The sequence below is a fragment of the Musca autumnalis genome, unplaced genomic scaffold (genome assembly GCF_047663935.1).
Source record: "Musca autumnalis isolate F117 unplaced genomic scaffold, ASM4766393v1 scaffold_2, whole genome shotgun sequence".
Classification (NCBI taxonomy): domain Eukaryota; kingdom Metazoa; phylum Arthropoda; class Insecta; order Diptera; family Muscidae; genus Musca; species Musca autumnalis.
This window is the reverse complement of record NW_027411755.1, coordinates 194,948,845-194,974,224: the sequence shown is the minus strand read 5'-3', so window position 1 is coordinate 194,974,224 and position 25,380 is coordinate 194,948,845. Positions and strand designations below refer to the sequence as shown.

The 25,380-nt window shown below is 41.7% G+C and overlaps 1 protein-coding gene across 7 annotated transcripts in view; it reads right to left on the bottom strand.

Moving 5' to 3' along the window:
• spen (spen family transcriptional repressor split ends) overlaps positions 1-25,380 on the bottom strand; it is a 344,925-nt gene that overhangs the window by 6,136 nt on the left and 313,409 nt on the right. For 4 of the 7 annotated variants that reach the window (XM_073970444.1, XM_073970442.1, XM_073970445.1 and 1 more), the window contains 9 exons: positions 19,961-20,257; positions 17,552-19,719; positions 16,878-17,456; positions 16,662-16,804; positions 1,540-16,585; positions 1,355-1,470; positions 1,060-1,155; positions 710-947; positions 187-621 (listed from right to left, as the gene is read on the bottom strand). In XM_073970444.1, coding sequence (XP_073826545.1) covers positions 187-621; positions 710-947; positions 1,060-1,155; positions 1,355-1,470; positions 1,540-16,585; positions 16,662-16,804; positions 16,878-17,456; positions 17,552-19,719; positions 19,961-20,257 — 19,118 coding nt within the window. Of the gene's footprint in view, positions 1-186; positions 622-709; positions 948-1,059; positions 1,156-1,354; positions 1,471-1,539; positions 16,586-16,661; positions 16,805-16,877; positions 17,457-17,551; positions 19,720-19,960; positions 20,258-22,783; positions 22,904-23,278; positions 23,298-25,380 lie in introns of those variants that run through there. The other 3 variants (XM_073970446.1, XM_073970443.1, XM_073970447.1) reach the window with 3 other exon arrangements.

The window sequence follows — 25,380 nt, the reverse complement described above, 5'->3', positions numbered from 1 at the left end:
ATCAACTGGGCCTTTTCCTAATACAGTTGGGACCGTAATTGCAAACCTTTCAATTCCCTCAAATCAACATTTACGGAATATTGAGTGCAGGAAAATGAGGACATAAACCCGCGCATCCCGTTATGATTGTTCTGTTCTAACATTTACATAAATTACAAAAATCATAAAATATGATTGTGGACTTACCTGTTCTAACAAGTATTTGCTCCTTTTCACGCAACAATTGTTGTTCCCTCTCACGTTGTTCACGTTGCTCCCGTTCTCGTTCCATCAACTGTTTGGAGTGATGCATTGCAGCAGCTGAGGCAGCGCCACCTGTCAACGGTACAGCTTGAACATTGGTAGCTGGCGGAGCAGAAGCCATAAATGGACTGCTGCTACCGGCTGATGGATGTGGTACTACGACACTTGGTGGTGGCGGTGGTGCTACAACACTATGGGCAGTTGCTGAACGATGAGCAGGTGGAGGTTCCAAATTCAATTGTCTTGCAGGATCATAATATGCTGAGGGAGGTGGCGGTGGTGCCCCAGCAGTTGTGGGACGACCAGCTACATCGTAATGTGGATGGGCAGGTGGTAGACGTGTATTATGCACATAAACTTGGGCAACTTGTGGAGAATCTAAAGGGGTAAGAAGAAAACAAGGAAAATAGTCGATTTAGTGTGAAATGTGAATATTTAAAAAACATTGTTGGTATACACAACTTACCTGTAGCTCTATCCTGAGGACTTTGTAGACTATGCGGTACAGCCACGGTCCTGGGTACACTGCTTGGTCTTCTCAATTCCAATGGTGGACTACTGCCCAACAACTGTTCATCATATTCACGCAATGCAGCCGCCGCTGGATTTAGGGGATCATGTTGACGCAATATTTGTTGATATATTAGAATATGTTCTCGTGTGGGCACTGCGCGTATTGGTCCCCCAGGGAATGTGGCATCATTCTAGGTAGGAGATAGAAAATAATACAAGTTAGATAAGTTTTGATATAAACGTTTAGAATAAATAAACAAATGAAGAAAAAATAAAATAATTTATTTATATTTCTTAGTTTACCGTTGTTAACGGAGACACTTGTTGATGAGCAGGTGGAGGACTGTGTGTCTTGCGGACAACAGCTTTAGAAGCACTATTATATGTATTTATGTCATGCTGCGTCCACAAGTTTTAAGAAAAAATGTCGTTTTATAAGTTAGGTAAGTTTGTTACAGTTAGAAGAAAAGTTTAGTAATAACTACTCGGAAGTACGTCCGCGGCAGGATACATACAAGTACATATCCTCCATACATGGCAAGTTTACTTCTTCATAATTCACAATACAAATACATGACAAAATCATCAAAAAACTTACCAAATTAGTTTCGAAATGTGGTGGCACTTGTATGCCACCAGGCATCAATATGGTCCCCATACGAGCTTGGCTTTGCGGACTTATGGTTGGCACTGACGTACGTAAGTTAGCACCTCCTAGAATAAGATGCATTAAAAATTAATAAAAAATAATTTGGAAAATAGATTTTAGTTTTTCCAACTTACCTCCAACAACACTTGTTGGTATTGCTGTAGACTGAGGTGATGGCTTTCCTCCAGTCTGTTGTTGTTGCTGCTGTGATGGTGGTGGTGAACCAACTGCACTGAGCACACCTCGCGCCACACTTTGGGTTTGTAAACTATGCAGCATTGGATTTGTTGGTGGAGCTTTGGCTAAATGTTGTGGCACCTGTTGCAATGGAGGCGATGGAGTATGCTGTGATGAGTGTTGCATATGACTGAGGACAGCCGAAGATGTTGTTGATGCCGGAGACGGCGAAGGAGTTTGTGTCGGTGGAGCAGAAGTTTTTGTTTGTATCACCATGGCTGGATGTTGGGAAAGACCCATTAGACCTGGAGGCAATATCAAAGGTGTAGTTGAGCTATTTCCTTTCTGTTGCTGTGCCGCCGCTTGAGAAGCCAACATTTGTTGGTGAGCAGTTGAAAGATGTTGTTGGACTGATGTTTGATTTTGTGTCAAGTAGGGGTTGAATGGTTTCACAACAGCCACTGCAGCCTGCTGCATGTGATGCAGTGTAGTCGCCGCATCAGATGTGGCAGCCGACGAAGGGACGACCATTCCACCACTAGGGGTAGTATTTTTATTTGGCGTTGGTGGTGCTGCCTTTGAGCTAACCACATGCAAAATTTGTGAAGGATGTAATTCTTCACCTTGCTTTATGATAATAGATTGCTGTGGTGGAGGCTGCTGATGCTGCTGCTGCGGCGGCATAGTTACCTGTGGTTGATGCCGTGGTGAATTCAAACTACTTGCTGCCGTAGCATGAGGTGAATGTTGACTTGTAGGAGGTGGTATATTAACCAAGAGCTGCTGTTTGATTGGGCCCAACTGTGTCTGTGGAGGCGTTTGTCGCTGCACAATGTTTGACTGTATTACATGACCCGCCGCCTGAGGTGGTTGTACAACTCCAGACTGTTGATGAGCAGTAACATGATGCGGATGTTGCTGTGGCTGCTGATGTTTTAATGGTGTCTGATGTTGTCCATGCATTTGCTGATGGTGATGTTGTTGCTGCTGTTGTTGTTGTTGTTGTTGCTGTTGTTGTTGCTGCTGCAGATTTTGTCCAGTGGCCATTTGCTGTTGCAGTTTTTGGCTATTCAAAACATGAGCCTTAAGACTTGTTGGTGGTCTTACATTTGTATGCTGAGCATGCATAACCAGTGGTGTTTGCTGCTGCATAATAATCGGCTGTTTTGTTGGTGTTGATATTTCAGCAGCCCTGCTTGATTGCTGTTGGTGTTGTGATTGCGTTTGTACGCCACCGTGTTGACTGGCAATATGTGTTGCAGTGGCATTCGCTGTGCTGGATGGTGGTACAGTTGATGTCTTCACAACAACGCTAACCGATGATTTGTTAAGTAAAGCAGTGGTAACCGAAGATGCTGCTGCAGCAGCTGCTGCGGCAGTTTCCGCCTGTACTGGTTTGGTAAAAGCTGTTATCGGTGTTGCCACTGAACCCTGTGTCATTGTTGTGGGAGGTGTTGAAGACAAAGGTTTGCCACTTTCTGCTGCGGCAGCAGCAACTGCAGCCTGCATAATTTTCTTGAGATCCATGGGTGGATGTTGTGGCTGAGCAGCAGCCGTAGCTGAAGGCAAATTACCAGCTTTAGCCTGCTGCATTTGTTGGCCACCTGACACATTACCGGCGGTGTTTGTGTCTATTATTGGTTTATTAACCGAATCTGCAGCGGCACCGCCAGTAGTTTTCTGTGAGGCTGGAGCAGCCGTATTCAACATTGGAACGCCACCACATGATGGCAAAGCCGAATGAATATTTGGTGTATTCGTCGAGCTTTGATATGACTCGATTTCAGCCGCAGCCAATGCCTTCTTTTTGGGATGTTGCGGTATACTAGTGGTGATGGTGGGCGTAGTTGTTGGAACGGACATAGTTGTAGTAGGCTGTTGTTGCGTTGTTGCCATAGAAACAGCAGCAGCTGTTGACGTTGTCGGCGGTGTTGATTGCACAACTACCGAATCCCCCGCAGCGGCGGTCTGTTGCTTGTCCTCTGCCGAATGCGTGCTGGATTTGAAAGCAGTATCTGGTGTATCATCCAAATCAACAATTTCACGTACAATGCCTCCCTTAGGCGGTTGTGGAGATGCAGCTGATTGATCCTGTGTGTAATCATTACGATATTTAAGTTTTCTTGGCCGGCCAATGGGATTCGAGGGCATAGTTGGTGCCACCTTCGTCGTTGCTGTTTCGGTAACGATTCCCGTCGCCTTAGTTTTAGGTTGTGAACCGGCGGATGTACGACCAGACCTTCTGGGGGGTGTTTGAGCACCCTTGGGTAAGGCATTGGCCAGTATATTTGCTGCCTGAGGTTGTTGTAGTGGCTGCTGTGTATTGGGCGATGACGACATTCCTGATAATTGCTGTTGTCCCGCACCACCAGGTACAGCAGTATTTCTCACCACATCTTCTATAATATCATCAATTGTGCTGCGATCTTTCTCAAGCAATCTTCGAGATTTTCTAGTATTAGCCAGAGCTTCGCTATCCAATTGTGCTGTTGTAGATGTTGTTGTAGTCGAGGTTTGGCCTTCAGCAGATTGCTGCTGATGTGGTGTTACGGACTCGCTTAATGGTGGCTGCTGTGCTGCTGTAGTTGGTTGCTGTTCATTTTGAATGGGCATTTTTTCACTTGCCTTAACTACAGGCGTTGGGTTATGTGGACTTTTTATGGTTAAAATCAAACGTGGGCGGTTATCAGTACCGCTTACAATGCTACTAGCTATCGTTGTGTTCGATGTATTTGAAGTACCAGATTTGCCACTTTCTTCTCCGGAATCATCATGGAATTCATACACATCTGTCTTCTGCTGTTGTTGTTGTTGAGGATGTTGGTGATGAACCTCAGAAAGTGAGGCTAATGTGGCTGCTGCTGATGCCGCTTGGCTTCGGGCTTTCTTTTCGGCTGCAGTTAACACAGCTGGTACAGAAGATGGAGCAGCAATATTTGTGGGAGCTGCCGCTTGGGCTTGCGACTCTTGTTGCTGTTGTTGTACAAGCAAATTCCTTGGTGGTCTACCTTTACGACCTCTGGTCGCAGGTGTTGCGGCATTGGGTTTCCTCAAGCGAGTTTGAACTCCTCCTGCTGCTGTATTAGCTGGTTGAGGTGGTACAATTTCTTGCATTTGATTTACATCAGTAGGAGGAGTGGTCGTTGGGACGACAGAAGCAGCAGCAGCTGCTGCCTTTTTACCACCTCTAGCTTGTCGTCCACGTTTTGCTCCCGTACCTCGCGTGTTAGGCCTACCCTGAACTGAAATTTGTTCAAATGCTGGCATGTTTTGTGTTTCAGTTTCATCTTCGGTATCATGGTCGGTGTTAATTGGTGTCGAACTTGTTGTCGAAGTTGCTGATTGCGCATTGTAAGATGCTGTGGAAGTAGCCGCCGCCGGTGGAGTTTGAGTTGTAATGGCATCTGAAATGGAGTTCTTTGCATCCATGGTATAACTTTTTGATGCCAGTTCATTTTGTGGGTTCTTTCCAGCAGCAGTTTTTTCATCGTCACTTGGTGGTATAGCATCAACACTTTGTTGTTTATTTGTTGTAGTTTTGGTGTTGATTGGAGTCGCTGTTGTGGTTGGAGACGTGACCCCAGAAGTTGTTGGTGCAGCTGCATTATCATTCTTCTTAATAACACTGCTGACATTTGTGTTGGGATTATTTGTCTCCGCAACATTCAGCTCCTTGGCTGACCAATAATCACTATCTTCTTTCGAATCTTGTTCGATTTCATCCTGTTTAGGTGGTGATATTTTCGTAATATTCTCCTCGGTAAGTTGTGCAGATGCAGCAGTTATAGGCGATGACCGTGTAACAGATGCTTGGGAAGGAACAGCTGTTGTAGGATCAACAGATGTTGTGTTTGTGGGAGTCTTTTTGGTGTTTGACGCCGCCTGGACAGTAGATTCTTTGTTATGCACTGGGGTAGTTGTTGCCGTTGTAGTAACGGAGGCAACTGTAGATGGCGTAGTGTTGGTAGGAGTTGGTGTCCTAATCACTGAAACATTTTCTGCTTGCTTATGATGTTGTGTGGCAGCGCAAGCTTGTTGTCCACCATTATCACCACCAGTTGTTGCTGATGGCAAATCATTGCCTGCTTGTGGTTGTGAAACTGGTGTTGAGACTATAACACGGGAAGAAGCGGTTTCTGCTGTTAGGCCAACAGTTGTTTTTGTTGTTGCTGCTGTATCTTGTGTTGCAGAACGTTGTTGCTCCACGGTATTTGGCGACTTTTGCAACGACTGCAAATGTAACTGTTGTTGTTGTGGAGATTTTCCAAATGCTACATTTGATTGATGCTGCAGCATGGTGGGTGATGATCTCTGCTGTTGTTGCATAACAATATTCTGTTGCTGCTGTTGTTGATGTGGCGTTTGCAGGTGAGGAATGCCGACAATATGCTGCTGCACCAAAAACCGTTGTGGCGTTGATGGTGCTTGTATCACATTTTGCTGTTGTTGTTGCGGCTGCTGCTGGTTTGGAGCTGTTGTTTGCGAGGATGAAGCATGTGGCTGTGGTGACGATGCCACCATCTGTTGATATTGTGATTTTAGTTGATGTTGTTGTAGCTGATGCATTGTTGGCTGTTGCGGAGCTTGTGTATGCTGCTGGTGTTGCTGCATTTGTTGTTGTTGTTGTTGGTGCTGCTGATGTTGAGGCGAAGACACTGGTCCACGTTGCTGGTTCTGGTGCTGCTGTTGTTGATGATGCTGCTGTGAGGCCGCATATTGTTGCTGTTGCTGCTGCATTTTTTGATGTTGCTGCTGCTGTTGGTGGAACATTTGTTGCTGTTGTTGTTGCATTTGCATCATATGTTGGTGATGCATTTGTTGCTGTCGCTGTTGTATCATTTGTATTTGAGCCTGTACACTCTGTGGTTGATGTTGTTGTTGTTGCTGCTGCTGTTGAACAGAAATATTGCCACCCATTTGCTGTATGATTTGTGGCGAGTGTCTCGAACCTGGAGAAGGTGGTGGAGGCGAGTATACCGCTGAAGATTTTGGTGAGTTCTGTGGTGCACCACCAGGGCTATGGGCAGACATTGTCGATTGCTGAGCTTGTTGGGGTGTCACAGTGACCACCTTGCTGATAATTGTTGGATGGCTAGGAACAGGAGGCATTTTCTGTACCGATATTGGTAATATGTGTTGTCCCATAGGATGTGAATGTTGATGTTGTTGTTGCTGCTGTTGCTGTTCAATAACAGATTTTCCTCCAACAGACATATGAGGTGACGTTGCCGCCGCCGTCTGTTGCTGTTGTGGTCCATGGGGTGAACATTGTTGTGGATGTTGGGCATTTTGAGGAGCTGGTATTCGAATGCTAACCACATTTGCCGTTTGCATTGGTGGTGTTGAGTAATTGTTGATTTTGATCATATGATGCTCTGGTGTTGCACCGCCACCGCCAGGAGAACCGTGTGGTGGCATTTTCTGTAATGTGGATGTCAGCAAATGTTGCGGTCTTGGTGATTGTGTCGAATTGGGACTGGCCATTGGGCTATTCATTGATGACATACCACTACCCTGTTGCACTGCCACCAAATGATGAGAGTTATTGGGAGACATCTGTTGTTGTTGTTGATGATGTACTGAACTTGCCGCTCTTTGTATTAGAATATTCTGCTGTTGATGTACCATTGCAGATGTGGTTGGTGGTGGTGGTGTGGGGGTATGTGGACTCTGTTGCCTTGGTGTTGGTGTATTGCCACGTGAAGTATTACGGGGACTATGAGGTGATTGAGCTCGCATACCCATCAAATATGCCGTACTAAGTGGTGATTGTGGAGGTATTTGAATTCCACCAACAGAATGTGATTGTGGCGAATGAATAGCCGACGATGACAGCGAAGAGGATGACGACGAAGAACCCGAAGAATCGTGGACATTTGTTGTCACCACTCCCCTTGGAGATAGAATCATTGAAGGTACTACAAAATGTGGAGTTTGCTCGGGTATGCTTATAGTTGGCGGCTGCATAACATAAGCCGTTGCAGACGAAGACATGGTAGTTTGCGGCAAAGCCAATGGTTTTATCATTGTGGCTTGGGGTGATTGAGGACCTTGTGGGGCTTGTTTAGGTGTAGAGGATGTTGTAGCAGAGGGGGCAAATGTTATGGAAGTCTTTATGGGTGTAGATGTACACGATATTGTCACTGAAGCCGCTGCCGGCGCCGTCGATTGCATTGATGATGTTGTTGTTGACGTCATCAATGTACCGGAACCAACTGAACTAACAACAATAGATAATGGAGCTGTTTCACTACTAGTAGCTGGTATTACCGTTAGTACAGGTTGTATAGCTGGTTGATCTTGTTTAGTTATGGTTGGTGGCTCTAGTTTGGGCTCCATATTTACAGACGTTTGTGATATATTTACAGTAGGTTCCATCTTTGTTATGACAGATGATTGTGGTTGCATAGATTTGTCATCTGCTGTCATCTTCGTATCAGCGGCCATCTGATTGTCAGTTTGGCTATCTGACAACATAGTTGTTGTATTGGCCTTCTCCGATACCGATGAACTATTATTCGACTGGGCAGTCTCATCAATTTTCAAACTGTGACTACCGCTACTATCGGCCTCATCGGCATTTTCTTCGGTATCAGTATCGATTTGTAAATCGCGTACCGATTGTGGTGTGTCGGCGGATTTAAGTTCCAATTCTTCTTGGCGTAAACTTTGTATTGCCTTGCATACCTCTTCGGCATCGGCATCTTCGACAACTACATCCGAAGATACAGCATTACTTTCCACTTCGCATTCAATTGCTTTAGCGGCAAGGGCTGCTTCTTCATCGGGTTCAGCGGGTCCAGCCATCATGGCTGGTTCTGGCTCTGCACTGACACTATTCAAATCATGCAAAGGTACATCATCATCGAAGGAATAATCCGCCGATGAATTTCCAAAACTTTCACCCAACAAGGCAGACACTGCACTTTCAGTTTCCTCCTGGGATATGGTCACCCGCGATTTAGATTCTTCTAGTTTTTCAAGTTTAGAAGCATCAGGTGGAGATTCCACGGGTATTTTTGGCTCATCTGCTGTGGGATCTAGTGGCGGATTAAATTCAGCAGATATCGATTGTACTGCCGATTCGCTAATCTTTTCATCAATTTCACCATCAAAACCGGGTATGAAGATATCCGGTTTTTTCTTTTGTGTTGTTGTCGTGGTGGTGGTGGTTGGCAATGAAGTGAGCGAAGTACCAGCACTAGGCGAGGCCATAGCATTCGTTGATGTTGTTGTCGAGGAGCTGGTAGTGGAATCAGTTGATTTGTTCAATGTTGCCGCAGCTGCATTGGCTGCAGCGTTTCCGGTGGAAGACGTTGGTGTTGTGGCAATGGCATTGATGATATTGGGGTGTGCACTGCTGTTATCCATTGTAGATGAGGTAGGAGTTGTTGGTGTTAATCGTTTCATATTCTCCATTGAATTAAGGCCACTGGTATTGCTTATCGTTGGAGTTTTTGGTATGGGGCTAATCATTTGTTTGTCTCTCATGTGCGGAGAAAGCGATAGTAGGTCCTTGGATGATGAAGATCGATGCGGGGTAGTGCAAGCAGTAGTACATGTCAATGAAGTGTTGGGTGTTGTTTTCGTCTGTGTAGTAGTTGGCAACATTTCTTCATCATCATCATCACCAATAAGACAGGGTAAGCTGGGTGATGGTTTGCAAAGTGGTGAAGATTTGGTTGCCATATCGCCACTCTCTTCATTTGTTGATTTTAGCGCACTTTTATTGGCCGCTGCTATATCGATGGTTAATTTTGTTGTACTTGCAGATGGATTTATACAAGCGGTGGAGGATGAGGAACCTGCAGCTGCAGCAGAAGCATTCGATGAAGAGGATTCTCTTCTTTGTTGATGATGTAGTTGTTTCTCCTCTTTTGAACGTTTCTTCTTTTTCTTCTTCGTTTTCATACTACTGCCGGAGGTATGATCCTTTTCCACCTGACCGATTTCTTTGTTGTCGTGTTTGCTAAGGGCTGAACCACTAGTCACTTCTAGCGAGTTTTCATCGCCATCAGAAAAGCGGAACACATCTGTCATATCACTACGATAAGTTGTTGCGGTTGACGGCGTTGCATCCTCTGTGGTTTTGTTGTCAGAATCTTCCATTAGTTGAGCTTCCAGAGCACGTCCAGCTGCATCTAAATCAACACTGTTTTCATCTTCCAAAGGTTTGGCGGGGGTATTGGTGTTAACGGCAGCCGGTGATGGCATAAACTGGGCCGATGCGGTTGCTGTCGCCGCTGCTACTGCGGAATTGTGATCAAAACTAGTACCTCGCGATTTCTCACGATCCTTACGTTTCTTTTCTCTCTTCTCTTTGCGATGTTGTCTTTCAACCGATCGTTCAACGTGCGAAGGTGCACCGCCGCCAGTACCACTTAATGAAGGACATTTTTGTTTATTTTCTTCATTTTCTTCTACAGTGTGGGATTTTGGTGTCAAGGGTTCTTGTTTGTATGGATTCAAAGCAGCCGAGACAATAGGTCCTGCAATGTTGGCTGTTGAGGCATTGCGATTAGGAAGACAATTCAAATCTCTACCGGCACCAATGTCACTATCGGTCATTTCTTCCTCCTCGTCGGATATGGGACCGAAAATATCTTCCATTTTTTCACCACCACTTTTATGTTTATGCTGCGAAGATGGAAAACCATCACCGCCACTTGTGGGTGGCGAACCAGAGCCAGTCAATTGCGAGTTAATTGCCGAACTTTGGGTTGCAGAGTGGCGTATCAAATCCAAACTCTTGGATTTCTTTGACTTCTTGAGACGATGATGCTTCTCTTTTTCGTAGAGTTTTTCCATTTCAAGTCCCTGACCAACATCAGCACTCATGTGGCGTAACTTTTCCCGTTTCTTTTCCTTGCGATCCTTGTGACGTTTCTTTTCACCAACTGTGGGTACCTCTGTCATTTGAACATGAGGATTTAATGGTTCAGAGTTCTTCAAATCATCAAATGGATCGTAGTTAGGAGAAGATGGTAAATGTTTGACAGCATTCTGCAGATTGTCTTCCTTGTTAGTAGAGCTGGTTGATGTTGCGGTAGTATCACCGCCAGCAACTGTTGTGGTTGTCGGTGAATTTTTCAGCATATCAATTGCAGAAATAGATTCCTTTGTTCCTGCAACAACCAAACCAAGGCTGTCCTGTGTGGGCGTCTTTTGACGTTTCTTGCTCTTCTTATGCTTCTTGATTTTACCCTGCTCTGGTGAGCACTGAAATACTGATGATGTAACGGAAGATTTCTGGAATTTCATCTCCGATGATTCCATGTAATCATCACCGCCATCACCATAGAAATCTTTATATTCCTTTTTAATATCCTGAGTCGCTAACAGATCTGATTCGGTTTCGGTTTTTATTGTTGGCAATAGAGCGGCGGTAGATTCGCCACCAGCAGCACTATTGCAATGAAGTAAATTCAATATATTGGGTTTGATGTCATCAAAATCAGACGATTCAATGGCACTTGCATGGGCAGATGTTTCCATGTGGTCAACGACTTCTTTCTTGATTTTATACTTCATCTGTTTAAGAATTGGTGTTGAGGTGCCATCGTCATTGGACGTTTCAATGGGTTCTTGTTTCAATTTAACATCACATGCTGGCTGAGATTGAGATTCTGAATCAGAGGCTATGCGTGAAGTGTGGTGAAGTAGGCGTTTACTTCCAGTACCGGTGCTATTACGTCGTATAAGATCATCATCGGAGCTATCGTCAACATCACATAATCTACGAATGTTGTCTTGTATTTTTAAACGTCTTTGCACTTCAGAATCATCTGAATCCGAAGCTAGACGATTAGGTTGGGTAGATGCAGCCGAAGATGATGCTTGAGAATTTCGTCTTCTTTCATCACAGGGTGATTTACGAGTATCACGATGGTCGTGTCCTTCATCATCAGTTGAGGTTAAAGCTCCACTATGCATTTTGTATGAACTGCCACCGCCACTGCGATTGTGATTACTGCTGCGGTGGTGGTGTGACGACGAGTCTCCTGTGTTGTCAAAGTCAGAATCGGAATCTCCATCATAACTTGTTGAGCGTTTCTTTTCCTCTCTCTTGGCCCTTGATTGTTTAAGTTGACAGAATTTGGCTTTGATTTTCTTCTCTTCCTCCTGCTTTTGCATATTTTTGCAAGACCTTGCTTTGACTTTGTCATACATGGAGACATATGGACCTTCATCGGGTATATCAAATATTGAATGTTTTCTGTTCATGGAATCGGAATCGTCGTCATCGTCATCACAACCCAAACCGCCACCGCCGCCATCTGTATCTTCCGCTGAGCTAAGAAGCATTTTTCTTGAACCAGACTGGGGTGTGGTCTTATTGTATGTGGAAGTTTGACGACTAGACGGTGTCTGTGGGGGCTCCTCTGAACCACGTGAATGTTTACGCTCTGTGCTATGTTCATTTCTAACAGATTTTGCCTGTGACTCTGTTGAATTACTCACATTGTGGGCAGATGTTCTTCTTTGGACAACAGGTTGTCCGGATGATGACATAAATTCTTCATCTGTTGCGAACACATTGCTTGGGGTGTTTGATGTCGCTGACGGGCCGGACAATTGAGCGTTAGAAGGTTCATTTGTTGTTGAACTTGAAGCTGACATTGTGGTGTTAGCAACGGGTGTAGAGTGTCGTTTCTTTTCTCGGTGATGTTCCCTATCCCGTTTACTACTTTTGTGACGACTATGGTGGCTATTACCACTACCATGTTCTTTATGTTTGTGACCACCACCACCGCTTCCAGATGCAACTTTGTTAGAAGAACTGTGTTGATGATGGCTTCCTGCCTCTTCATCTTCTGATGAAACTGCTTTTGGTTTTGTTTCCATTTCATGATCAGTGTTGTTATGCTCATCTTCGGTTTTAACCGCTGCTACTGTTTCAGCTTCAGATTTACAAGGATTTGCAAGTTCTGTAGACTCTCCAGCAGTGGCATTACTTTGTTCGGTGGTCATTGAAGACGGCTGCTGATGTTGTTTGTGATGATGCTTATTACGATGATGCTTCGAATTGTGTTCTTTGTCACTGGAAGCAATTTGATTGCTTCGGTGACTTGATGATGATGATGACGACAAGCGGTTGTGTTTGTTATTCCTATCTTTGCTGTGGTGTTGATGCTGTTGTTCCTTTGAATCGCGCCTTTCGTTCGATATAGCATTACTTGGAGCATTGTGATTATTAACCACATGCGAATGTGACTGACTGGGAGGAGCTGAGGACGACTGTGTATCAATACGCATTCGTTTAGCATCGTCAGCATGTGAGTCTGCTGCTTCGGTGTTAACTCCGCTGTTGCTCGCATTGCTGTCCTGACTGCTAAGTCTACGTTTGGGATGACGCACAGGTGATGTATTGCGAGAGGTTTTACGGTTTTTATGTTTTCCGCCGCTTGCAGACGAACCAGTTTCCATAGCTGACGAAGTGTCATCGACTGCTGCTGAATTTTCTTTGGACTTCTCTTGGGTTTCACCATGTCGAAAGTAGTCTGTGACAGATGTAGCAGAGGCGGGTGCATCGTGAATATTGCTCTTCGATTGGTGCTGCTGAGCGCCGGTTGGGTTCTCCTTTCTACGAGAATGTTCCTTGGAACTGTGAGAATCACGTTTTTCATTAGTGCTTTCTTCCTGGGCTTTACGTTCTTTTTCCTCACGAGAACGTTGTCTTTCAAGCCTCTCGTTGTCTTCGCGCTCTTTTCTTTCTTTTCGTAATCTCTCTTCTTGTTCTTCGCGTTCACGTCTTTCACGTTCTTCGCGTTCTCGCCTCTCTCTTTCTTCACGTTCTTTTCTTTCCGCCTCTTCGCGCTCCTTTTTCTCCCGTTCTTCACGTTCTTTCCTCTCCCTTTCTTCACGCTCTTTCCTCTCCCTTTCTTCGCGCTCTTTTCTCGCCCTTTCTTCTTGTTCTCTTTTCTCACGTTCCTCACGCTCCCTCTGCTGCTGTTCCTTCATTTTGCGTTCATGTTCTTCACGTTCTTTACGTTCACGTTCTTCTCTGGCCTTTTCTTCCTCTTTGCGTAAACGCTCCTTTTCACGTTGCAAGCGCTCCTGTTCTTCTCTTTCTAAACGCTCCCTTTCTAGCCGTTCCTTTTCCAGGCGCTCTCTTTCGACACGTTCCTTTTCTTGTAGCTCCTTTTGCCGCCTTTCATTTTCAAGTCTTTCGCGTTCTTCCCTCTCGCGCTCTTCTCGTTCACGCTCTTCCCTCTCTTGTTGTTTTCTCAATTCCTTCTCGCGTTGCTTCTCTTGGCGTTCCTTCTGCTTTTCGGAACGACTGGATTCGCGTTCTTTGCGATGTTCCAAATCTCTTTCGTCTGCATCGCTTGACTCCGCTGCCGAATATTGTGAAATCTGTGATTGGGATGAGCTGGAGTTTTTCCGTTTATCGCTCTTTGAAGTTGACTTCTTCTCATCATTACTACGATGATTATGTTTGTGCGTTCTGTCACTACGCTGCTTACTACCACCAGCTGTTTCAGATATTGCGGAAGCAGAAGTGGAATTATTTGTTGATGACTCTGTGGAGGAACTGTTACCGGTTTGCATTTTTTGTTGTTGCTGCTGCGATTTCTGATCAATAGAAACGCTGTTAGATGTTAATGTTTTTACTGTTCCCACGTTTGTACTGCCAGGAACTGATACTGATTTGGTGAGGGTACGTGGTGGCGTCTCAGAGGGAACTGTTGTCGTTGCCGATCCGACAGGCGTTGTTGGTACACTCATACTTTTTGATAAAGTTGATGTCTTTGGCTTTGAAGTAATGCTTGCCGTGTGTTGCTGCGCTGTAGACGTAGGCAACGGGGCTGTGGCTACTACTGGTGGAGGTTGAGGTGGTTGTTGGACTTCCATAGGAGGCAGGGGAGGTTTAGTCGTTTCTGCAGGCGGAGGTGGTATTGGTTGACTGCTAGGCAAAGGAGCTGCTGTGTTTGGCAATGGTGGATGTGTTGGGAATGGATATTGCAAACATTTCGTACCGCCACCGCTCGACGTTGCAGGTGGCGATGTACCCGCCGTTGCACAGCCAGGGACAGGCGATGGCGAAGGCATTGTGTTTCCACTATTACTTGCTGTAGACGTTTTTGTTGGTTGTTGTAGACTGGACAGAGTGGATGAAGCACTATTAACTGATGGAGACATGGATGGACTGTGGTACGGTGACATTGAGGCCTGAGGTGAGTTCATTGGTGACAGGCTAGTCAAACGTTGCAGCAGGGCACCAGGTGGCTTATTCATTGAATTAGCCACCGTTGATGTCATTGGCAACGTGCTGGTGGAACATCCCACTACTGGCGTTTTCGTGGCCTGTAAATTTGGCAAGCCCGGTGATGTACAGACACCCACAGCATTCTTCGCCATTTGTGAAGAATCGGTTGATGGTTCATACCAGTGATTTTTCTTTAAACGTTGCAGATCATCATCAAATATCGATTTTTTAGCCAAAACCGATTTGACAATCTCCGACGGTTGTATTTCCTTGACATCGATGTCAAGAAACTTGTGACGGCTGGCGGGAGTTGCGGGAGGACCAATACTCCCACCTTGTCTAACATCACCCGTTGATGAGGATGATGTCACGGCTGACGTTACAGTTGTGGGTACTGTCGAATGATGCAGGTCAGTTTGTGAAGATGATCGATGATGTTGCCACGTTGGCGGTGTATTGCCGAAATCGTGGCGTTTGACAACATTTGATGTGGCGGCAGTTGTGGAACTGCTGCCGCCCGACCAACGCTCGTACATTTCATCTAAAGTTCGTATACGTTCTTCCAATGATGGGCTACCACTTGCCTGGCCAGTAACATCAGAATCACTGGAATTCGAGCTGAGAGAACGTGACCTCATGGGGCTTACCATTGATGATGATGAAGATGGCGTAGCACCACCGCCATGATGACCTCCACTCCCGTGATGATGGTGATGATGATTATGTGGCCGCCAGGGCTGATATCTTGATGATGGACTGGGTAAATAACAACCGCCAGCAGACGATGACGACGTTGCTGATGAACCCAATGGCATACCGGATGACGTTGTCGCCGAGGATGCCGCCGCAGATGTTACAGAACTATGACTAGAATGATTACTGTTGATGCCTCCATCGCTGCCACCTCCTCCTCGGTTCATTAAGCTGTTTGACAGCATGTGTGAACTGCCGGGGTTGGTGCTACCAACAGCTGCAGCTGAAGAACTGACAAATCCACCACTACTACTATGGTGATGATGATAAGGTGTCGTCGCGCCAATATTGGTAGACGAACCATTGCTGTTGCGATATTGTTGAAAGAATTGAATGCCAAATTTGGGCAATGGTAATACCATTGGCTCTCGTGGTCTTTCACGGGGCACTCTACGCGGTTCACTAGGTAACACCTCGGGTCTTTCATCGCACAAGGGCGTGCCAGGTCGTGAACCATCTGCACTTTCTCCGCCACTAGCCTCATGTGAGTGATGGGAATGTAATTGATGACCACGTCCCCGTGAGGCATGATGATGAAAATCATCACCACCGGCAAAGGATGATGACAAGTTTGCACTTCCACTGGAACCGGATGAAAGTAAGGCGGCATTTGTACTCAAAGCACTGCTGCTACCACTACTTCCAATTACCCGTCTTCTTTTGCATGCCAACGACGACGATGATGATGACTGGTGTGGCGGCGGGTGATAATCACTATTTGAACTACTTGTACTGCCATGTCTGGTAGATAAATTGCTGGCACTTCCACCCACTCCTGATCCCCCACCACCAGTCGCCATATAATCAATGGACGGTCGACGACTCAACTGGTGTTGCTGTTGATGGTGATGATGAGGATTTATTGAATGGTGCGAGTGATGGTGGTGATTTGCTGGTTGTTGGTATTTATTATGACTGTTACTGCATTCCGATAGTCTTCTTACTTCACCCTTACGATGTAACGAATCATTTAGAAGATAATCACAGTTTGAGTTTTTGTTTTGTTGTTGTGTTTGTTCTTCCAACAAATGAGACTGTGACTATAAAGAAACAAAGAAAACAAAAATATTGTTAAAACGATTCTTCAAAGCATTAATGATGATTTGCCCGACTTACCAATCCACTGCTGGAATTAATGGAATGATGATCTATTTTTATACGCTTACGCGGGCTTACTATGCTTTCATCACCACTGGACGGGCACTCTTCGAGTTGTTCCAACAAAACGGCACGTTCTTTTTGAAACAAGCGCACATCGCCTACAAGAAAGAAGGAAAAAGAAACACAAGTTAGAAGAATACCCACATACATATGTGTCTGGGGCTTATATACCTTTTTGTTTTGCAGGACTTTTATCACAACGTCGACGACTTAAAGTCATCTCCAACATATCACTACTGGACTCTTTGCCGCTATTGTTGTTTACAATAGGTCCCAGCCGCGACAATAATGGCGAATCAGATCTTAATCCGATACCACTGTAAGAATTTGTATTGGATGATGACGTCGTCGGGTGGGTGGACATTATTGCATCTTCATCGTGTGAAGCTCCTGATCCCTGACTATATTCATCATACGAACGAAATCTTCGTGTATCAATGTAATCATAGTCCATTGTGTGCCGGGAACTACGTGATCCACGACTGCGTGCCGGTGTGGTGTTACCCGAAGTTTGTCCCACGACAGAAGGCAAAGTGCTGCCACTCGCATTGTTTAAAGAGGATGAGTTTATGGACGAGCCGGCAACAATTGCTGATGAAAGTGTGGGAGCGGACGATGGTATTCCAGCACTACTACTACTACTGCTGCCTGGCGTATTGCTAGGAGAACAACCATCATTTGAATTTTGATGTCGACTGAATGAGGAGGCGCGGGAACGTGACTGTGATTCGTAACGACTAAAACGAGATCCTAAAAGTATACATTAAGAACAATGTATTAATAAATTCTCTTTTCCATGTTCAGATAATTAATTAAACATTCTCAAGAAATCAATCGCAACTTACCTGCAGCTTGTTTTTCCAATTTCTCATAAAATGCATCTTGGCATTCTCTCGAAGCAAAATCCACTTGTAATTTCCGTCCACGTAACGTGGCCCCTCTCATTTCTTTTACCGCCGTCTGGGCATATTGTATTTGCTCGTACAACACCAACGCCAATTGCCTTTGACGATCTATCACCACTTTACTGACCGCACCATATCTCGAAAATTGAGATTGTAAATGCGATTCAGAGATCTTCTCTCCAATGCCATCGATCCAAACACAATTTGTGGGCATTGATTTACCAAAACCCAATTTTATGCGATTATTACCCAAATGTTCGCCATCCATTTTACGCATGGCTTTGACCACAGATACAATATCGGAATACTGACAGAATGCATAGGCGGACATGCCTTGCTTTTTAATGTCGATTTCTATGATTTCACCGAAACACTCAAAGTGAAGCCTCAACTCACTGGCCGTAATTTCCTTTTCCAAATTGCCAATGAATAGTGTTCGCGTAGACTTGGGATGGTATTCGTCCAGTTCGGCTTCATATGGGCGAAATTCATTGTCCTCCACATCGTAACCCTGATAGGGTTCCACCTCAATTTTACATCCAAAAAATAGCTTATCATGTGAAACCTCCAGTGCTTTTTCCACATCTTCGGGCTTTTTGAAACATACGAGGGCATAGCGTTCGGCATTTTGTCCCACCACCTTTACCCACGTTACTTTGCCATGCTTTTTGTACTCATGGAAAAGGCCATCCTTTAGTGATGTGTCTGAAGAGCGCGCCGGCAAGTTACGTACACGTATCGCCAATGGCCGATTGTCTTCGGAATGTACAACGGGATTTGTAGAGGGTGTACCAGAACCAGTCGAACTCGAACTGCTACTACTACTGCCACAAGCATTTGAGCCACTGGGATTTAAAGCGGACGATGTTCCCGGCACCGCCACAGCAGATTGCAGGCTACGCGAACTTCCTCCTCCCACGACTCCTCGACTTGTCGCAGCGGTAGATGAACTTGTCTCTACATCTCGTCCACCCACCGGACTCGAGGCATGAGAATGTGACGAGGCTGTTGATGAGGACGACGAGGAAGAACTGTGTGAAGAACTGTAGCTACTCGGCGATCGGGAATGCGAACGACTTGACGAAGTAGTACTGCGTCCATGTAAATGTGCATGGACCGCTGCACGCGATGTGTGATGCGAGGCGGATGTTGAAGGATTATTGGAAGTGTTGGAGGTGTTGGCATTCGACGATGTAGAATTTGAATGTACATTATTGCTACTGCTACTACTATTTTTATGGTGGTGGTGGTGGCCATCGCTTGATGAACTGCCATTAGAGGCGGCTGCCGCCAACGCAGCGGCATTTAGAATCCCGCTAACGTTTCTACTTGTGTCTCCTGCATTTGCTGTTGCAGTCGACGACGATGATAGTAAACTATTATTATGATTATTCGTATTACTACTATTGATTGTACTACTAATGCTACTACAACTACTATTATTTGCCGTTTGGTTGTTGTTGTTGTTGGCCGATGCTGCTGATGATGATGACGACGAAGAATTTGAGGTGGTATTAGCGGCTGAGGCGGCAGATGTCGAGGATGAAGTCATTGTTGATGTCACCACTCCTGCCGTTGCCGCTGATGATGTTGGTGACGCTGAACCGCTGCGTGATGATGAGGAGCAGGATTTTAATAGTTTATGTTTATTTTTATTTAACAACGGTGTTCCGTCTGTGCCGATATCGTTGCTGTCTCTCTGTTGATGATAATAGCCAACACTTTGTCCTGCAGCACTTGAGACGGCGTTGCTGGTGTTTCTGGGTATATAGAAGGCTGCAGCTGTTGTTGTTGCCGACGACGTCGTCGTCGTTGTTGTTGTTGGCAAATTGATGTTGTTCTTGTGGGCAGGTGAAGAAGTATATGAAGAATATGCGTTGCTGTATGCAGTGGGATTGTTGTTGTATGTGGAGGAATTTGTTGCTGATTGCGTATCTGCTGTTGAGGCGGCAGTTTGATAATGGTTGTTGATATTTGCTGCTGAGACGTCGGCATTGCCACTGCCACCAGGACCGTTTGTATACGTCGCAGCAGCTTCGTACCATGACGCAGGCGGAACACGATTGTTATTATTGTGTTTGCTTGCAGCACCGCCACCACTTGAGTTTCTAAAATAGAAGGGAACGATTTGCAAAAGAGGATATCAGTTTGGAGTACATGGATCAAGAAGGAGACGTTAGATTTCAATCAAATATATATTGTTCTTATAGTAGGTATGTATATTTAAAAAAAAAAAGAATCTTTTTTAACACTTCCAAAACATTTTCCACATCAGCAAGATCTACACTTAGGCGAATCCAGTATCCTAACTATAAGTTTATAATACTATAATTATTTCATATTTCTTACCTTTCACTCAAAATAGTTGTTGCTGCAGACGAACTCGATGATGACAAACCACCACTTGTCGCATAAGGACCATTTCTATAAACTCTATCTCTTGTACGACTTCTGCTGCTGTTGTTGCTGTCTAAATTGGATGTTGAATTACTACTGCTGCTACTGCTTTGATAATTACTAATTGTATTATTGCTATTGGAACGTCTTAAATAGGAATCGGTGTCAGTAACTAGACGAGAATTACTACGTTCATAATAGCCACTGTTCCGTTCTGAAAAGTTCGGTGGTGATACGTCTTCTGTAGACCTGTATTTTAAAAAGAGAGAAGGAGGAATATGTGTTTTTATTGCCGAAATTTGTTGTAAATTAGTTGTTTATTACATTATTAACGGAATTTCTATTAAAATGTTTGATTAAATAAAGAATTAAAGAATAAAACATAAACAAAATGACATTGGGTTGAAATAGCAGCAATTTTGACAGCTATGCTAACTGACAGCATTGAAAGTGTTGCCATTAATACAAAATATAAAAAACGACGAAATAAAGAAAATAAATCAGGTAATGCAGTTACATTTAAAAGGAGAGCAAAGCTCGGTATTTTCTTCAAAAAGAATATTAATTTAAAAATGTTTATAATTAATTTGTTCAACAAATAAATTAAATACTGAATAAAATGGCGTTTGGGTAAAAAAATCGGCTGTGTATTTTGACAGTAGCGTTGCTTGGTTGAGAGCATGGTACAAATACACAGGTAGCCGCATCGGCAATTGTTGGTAACATAGGGTGTCAAAATTTGACATCAATTCAATGCAGTTGACACATTATGTTACCATCAGCTGGCATGATAATGCTACCTGTATTATTGTACCATGGTTGAGAGTTTGGAAAGTGTTGCCATCAATTTTAAATATAAAAAAACGTCGAAATGAAGAAAGCAGCTATCCAATCCAATTCCGTTGAATTTAAAAAGAAACATAACACGATGTTTTTAAGAATATTAAATGAAAATTGTTAACAATTAATTTAATATGTAACTACAGAATAAAATGCTATTTGTCTAAAAAAATTTGATATTTATATTGTCAGCATCGTTGTTTGGTGGAGAACTTGGAAAGTGTTGCCATCAATGTTATGTATAAAACTTCGCCGAAAATGAAGAAAAACGTCAGTATGTTGTATATAAAACGACACGGTTGATGTTACGGCATATATTGAGTAAAAATGTAGGTTAACATATTTATAAATTGTTGTTTCTTCATAATTATTTATTTTTTTATTTGTTCTGCAGAATTAGTAGCCATTTAAAAAGATTTAGGTAAAATATCTTAAATTTTGTCATTAGCTCTGAATGTTTAAGCATAATTAGTTATTCCGTTATAAAAGATATAAATAGCCAAAATGAAGGTAAATGCTTAAAGCCGTTCATGTTTGTTTTGACGGTAATAAATGTATTATTAAAAAATTGATTGTATATCCAGTATGCGTAGGTAAATTGGTATAGTTTCACAAAATATTAAGTTCACTTTTTATACAAATTTATGTAAAACACGATAATAACACGATATGTATAATTTTTGATTATTTTACTTTAAAAGAAAGTATTTTACTTTTCTATTTTTTAATTTTTTGCACAATATTACGTTTTCTATTACAATTTTTACAATTTACAATTTTTATTTGAATATTAAAATATATGTTTATGAAATTTATTGGTTATTGGATATTTTTAGAACCCAACTATTTTTTATAATTTTTTCATATTATTCATGGTTTTATCGTATATAATAATTTTGTGTTAATGAGTAATAATCAAAACTTCTTTTTTACATGTTGACGAAAAGATCCCGGTTTATCGATGATTTTCGGACTTATGATATTCACATTTTATATATCACTATTCTATATTTGCCCATATCTTTAAAAATTTCAATATTTAGGGTAACACTGTACTATAATAGTACGTTTACATATATAACCGGATTTAATAAATGCGCTGGATTTCACATGTAATTCCATTGTGTATAATCCAAGTAAATCCTCATGAATATGGTTAAACGGCAAAATGTTCTAATGTGAACGACGTTTAATGCGGTGACATATACGTTTACAGATTCGTTATATTAAATTCTTCCTCGTTTAAAGTGTTGTTTATCTGTATCGGTTAAATTTTGCGTATATCCAATTAATGATTTTTAAAGTAAACGTAAATACACATTTATAATAATTGCAGAGAAAAATCGAATTCACTTTGAAGTAAAAAATATAATTTTTACAATATGATTTTATATTATTAATTTTCATGTATTTTTAGGGTCAACTCACTTTTTTAATTATAAAAACAATTTATTTCTTTATTTATCAGATAAATTAATTTTGCATTTTTCTTGCTTTTTTAATTTGTGGGTATATTAAATTATTATATTTTTTGAAATATTTTCAATCGGTATAATTTATGCATAGTTTTGTTATTTTTAATATTATTGAATTTATTTTTTTATCATTTGTATTTTTCTAAAAAAATAAATTTTTAATTTTTGTTATATTTATACCATCGTTTTAAATCATATTATTCCATTCATTAATTTATGGCGCTTTTTCAACCACACACTCAGAAAAAACGCTTTATTTTTGTCAACACAACACATTGATAACACTGTTTTGCTTAATTTCTTCATTCTTTCATTTTTTCTTTCTTCTCTTTGCTTGCTTTGCGCCACAAAAATGTACTTTAACGCACCATGTTGTTTTCTTTTGCCACACAAATTCGTTTCGAAATAAAACATAAAATTATTAATAATTATAAACAAAATAACATTATCGACACTTTACCTTTGCATAATTTATTTAAAAACGATTCTTTTTACATTTAGCTTGCTGTTTTTCTGACTTTTTATTTGGTTTACATTAATAAAATAAACAAGCCGCCCAACCATGGACACAGAAAACGACGATGACAACTGAATGTGAAAGAGAGCGGCAATTGCTTTGCTTTCTTGACATTTAGTTAGGGTTGCTGTGTGTTAATCCAGTCATCCAGCCACATAGTTGTATTTTAGGGTATTGTTGTTGACAGTAATGGTAGTATTTGTTTTGTATATTAAGAATTTTAATAAATTATGGTATTTCGTTGTTTTATTTTATGTAGATACACAAAAAATAAATAAATAGGAAATATTTAACCACTATCCAACCGTATGGCTAAATATTTGTGTTGTTTCTAGTTGAGCAATATTTGACTCTATCCCACGGTGAGTCGTTTGGTTAAATATTGCTTTTGTTGTTGATTTATTAATAAATAATTATGACTAAATTTTCTTTTTTTACATTTATTTCACTCCTCCAATGGTGGTACTGCTTGACGGAGCCAAAATTATTTCGTTAGCACTTTTTTGTTGTAAGTATTATTTTCTTTGTATAAATATTTTTTGTTATCATAGCTTGGCTATATTTCGATTTTTACTTTTTCGTTTAACACCAATATTTTGTTGTTGTATTTAATTTCGTTAACACTGATCTTTGATTTTTTTTCTTCTCCGTTCTTTATTGTTTTTCTTCTTGTTGTATTTTTTGTGAGACCGTGTTTCAGTTTACGATGTAAACAAGCTGCGCATTAAATGCAAAATACTACGGAAAGAGAAAAAAATGCATCCGAAGGCCACGCTAGAAATTTTTTGGTAAATTTGAGGGATGATTGTTTCCCAACTTCTTGTTGTTGGCCATCAGGGAAGAGAGTATGGTGAGAAATGGTACATATTTTTGTACCGCTTTATGGAATGGCGTACATTGTATGTATTAAAAGATAGGTTATTAAAATTTGTTCTTTGTTTTTATTTTTTAATATTTATTACTTATTTTTGCATAATAATTAATAACATAATTTTATTCACTTTATTATATTGATCTTTGTATTAACGTACTCTTTAAGGTACAACTCCAAATAGTGTCATCTCTGTTTTATGTTGCTCTCCCTCTCGCCCTAATTGTATCAGAGAGAGTCATATGTTATGTTGGTTGCTTTTTTCTTTCCTATAGTAATGTTAATCTCTATTCCTATTATTTAATATATTTAAAAATATTTAGTTTTTTTCAATATTAATCCTGCTTTAATTAAACAATGTTTTAATATCTAAAACACAATTTAATAGCATTGACTAATCTCTGTTTTTTATTTCTTTCTTTCTCTCTCTCTCTCCCTGATATCAATTGAGAGTGAGGTGAGTTTCATTGTTGTTTACTCACATTCTATAGTGCGTACGTGTTGTATTGCCAGATTACCAGTAATGTCAACTCACTGAACCACTGATTTATTTTACTTATTTAAAAATGATTATTTTTTGATATATAATAAAATTTTTATATAAAAAAATTGAATGTAATGCATGTATTCTCATATGGAGCAGTAAAATCGTTTCTTTTATAAGGTTTTTATTTAAAAAAACATTACTTTTATTCTCTCAACCCACCACCATTCATTCCATCTACTATCCATTTCAAAACAAAATTCTGAAAGAAGCAAAAAACAACCCTCCTCTTTGAAAAATGTTAATGTTTTGTTCGCTATTTTCCAGCCAGCTAGAGCAAGCGAATGTTACACAGGGATAATAATTAAGTAAATGTATGAATTTTTTCTTCTTTTCTTTTCGTGCAGAATGTACACGGGCAGCCAGCAGCTGTTTGCCATGGTACGTTATTCCATCAATATCACATGTCGATGTAGTAGGTATTGTTTTTAGCAATTTTCGTGGTGGTAGTAGGGGCGCGTTTTATGTTACGACGAGAATAACACGCGTTTCTTTCATTGAAATGGAAACAACGATTTTCAAAAAAAAAAAAAAAAAAAAACGTTTAGAGAAAAAACAAACATGTTATGGAATTTCAGAGAATAAATACAGTTAATTGTGCCATAACCAGGAGGAAAAAAGAAGACATATTAATGAAAAGTTGTGGCGACACGCGATGGTAGTTATAGAAAAAAATTAAATTCAACACAAGACGGTTTCCCACAGCAGGAACGAACGCAGGACATTTTTAAGTCTAAGTTTTGAACATTTTGCTTCCAACAAGTCTTTCTTGGTCTAGTGGGCCAAAGTCAAGTCAAAAGAACACGTCCTCAACGAACAATTTAAAACGTTGGGCGCCAGTCTTTCGAGTAGTTAATTTCTGAAATATATCCGCACAAAATAATATTTAAGACAACGTGTATTTTGGAGTCATTGAATTATTGGCCGCCATTCGAATGTACTTTCCAGAAATCGGTATAGGAGTTTCGCCCTTCTTATGGCCCCGGTACATACGGTCCGTTGTGAGTCGCGTCACGCGTTAAAAACAATCACATGAAACATGTGTAAGTGATGTCAAGTTTGTTCTTGAATTTTTCATGTGGTTGTTGTAACGCGACGCTCAACGCGCCGTATATGCCGCGGCCT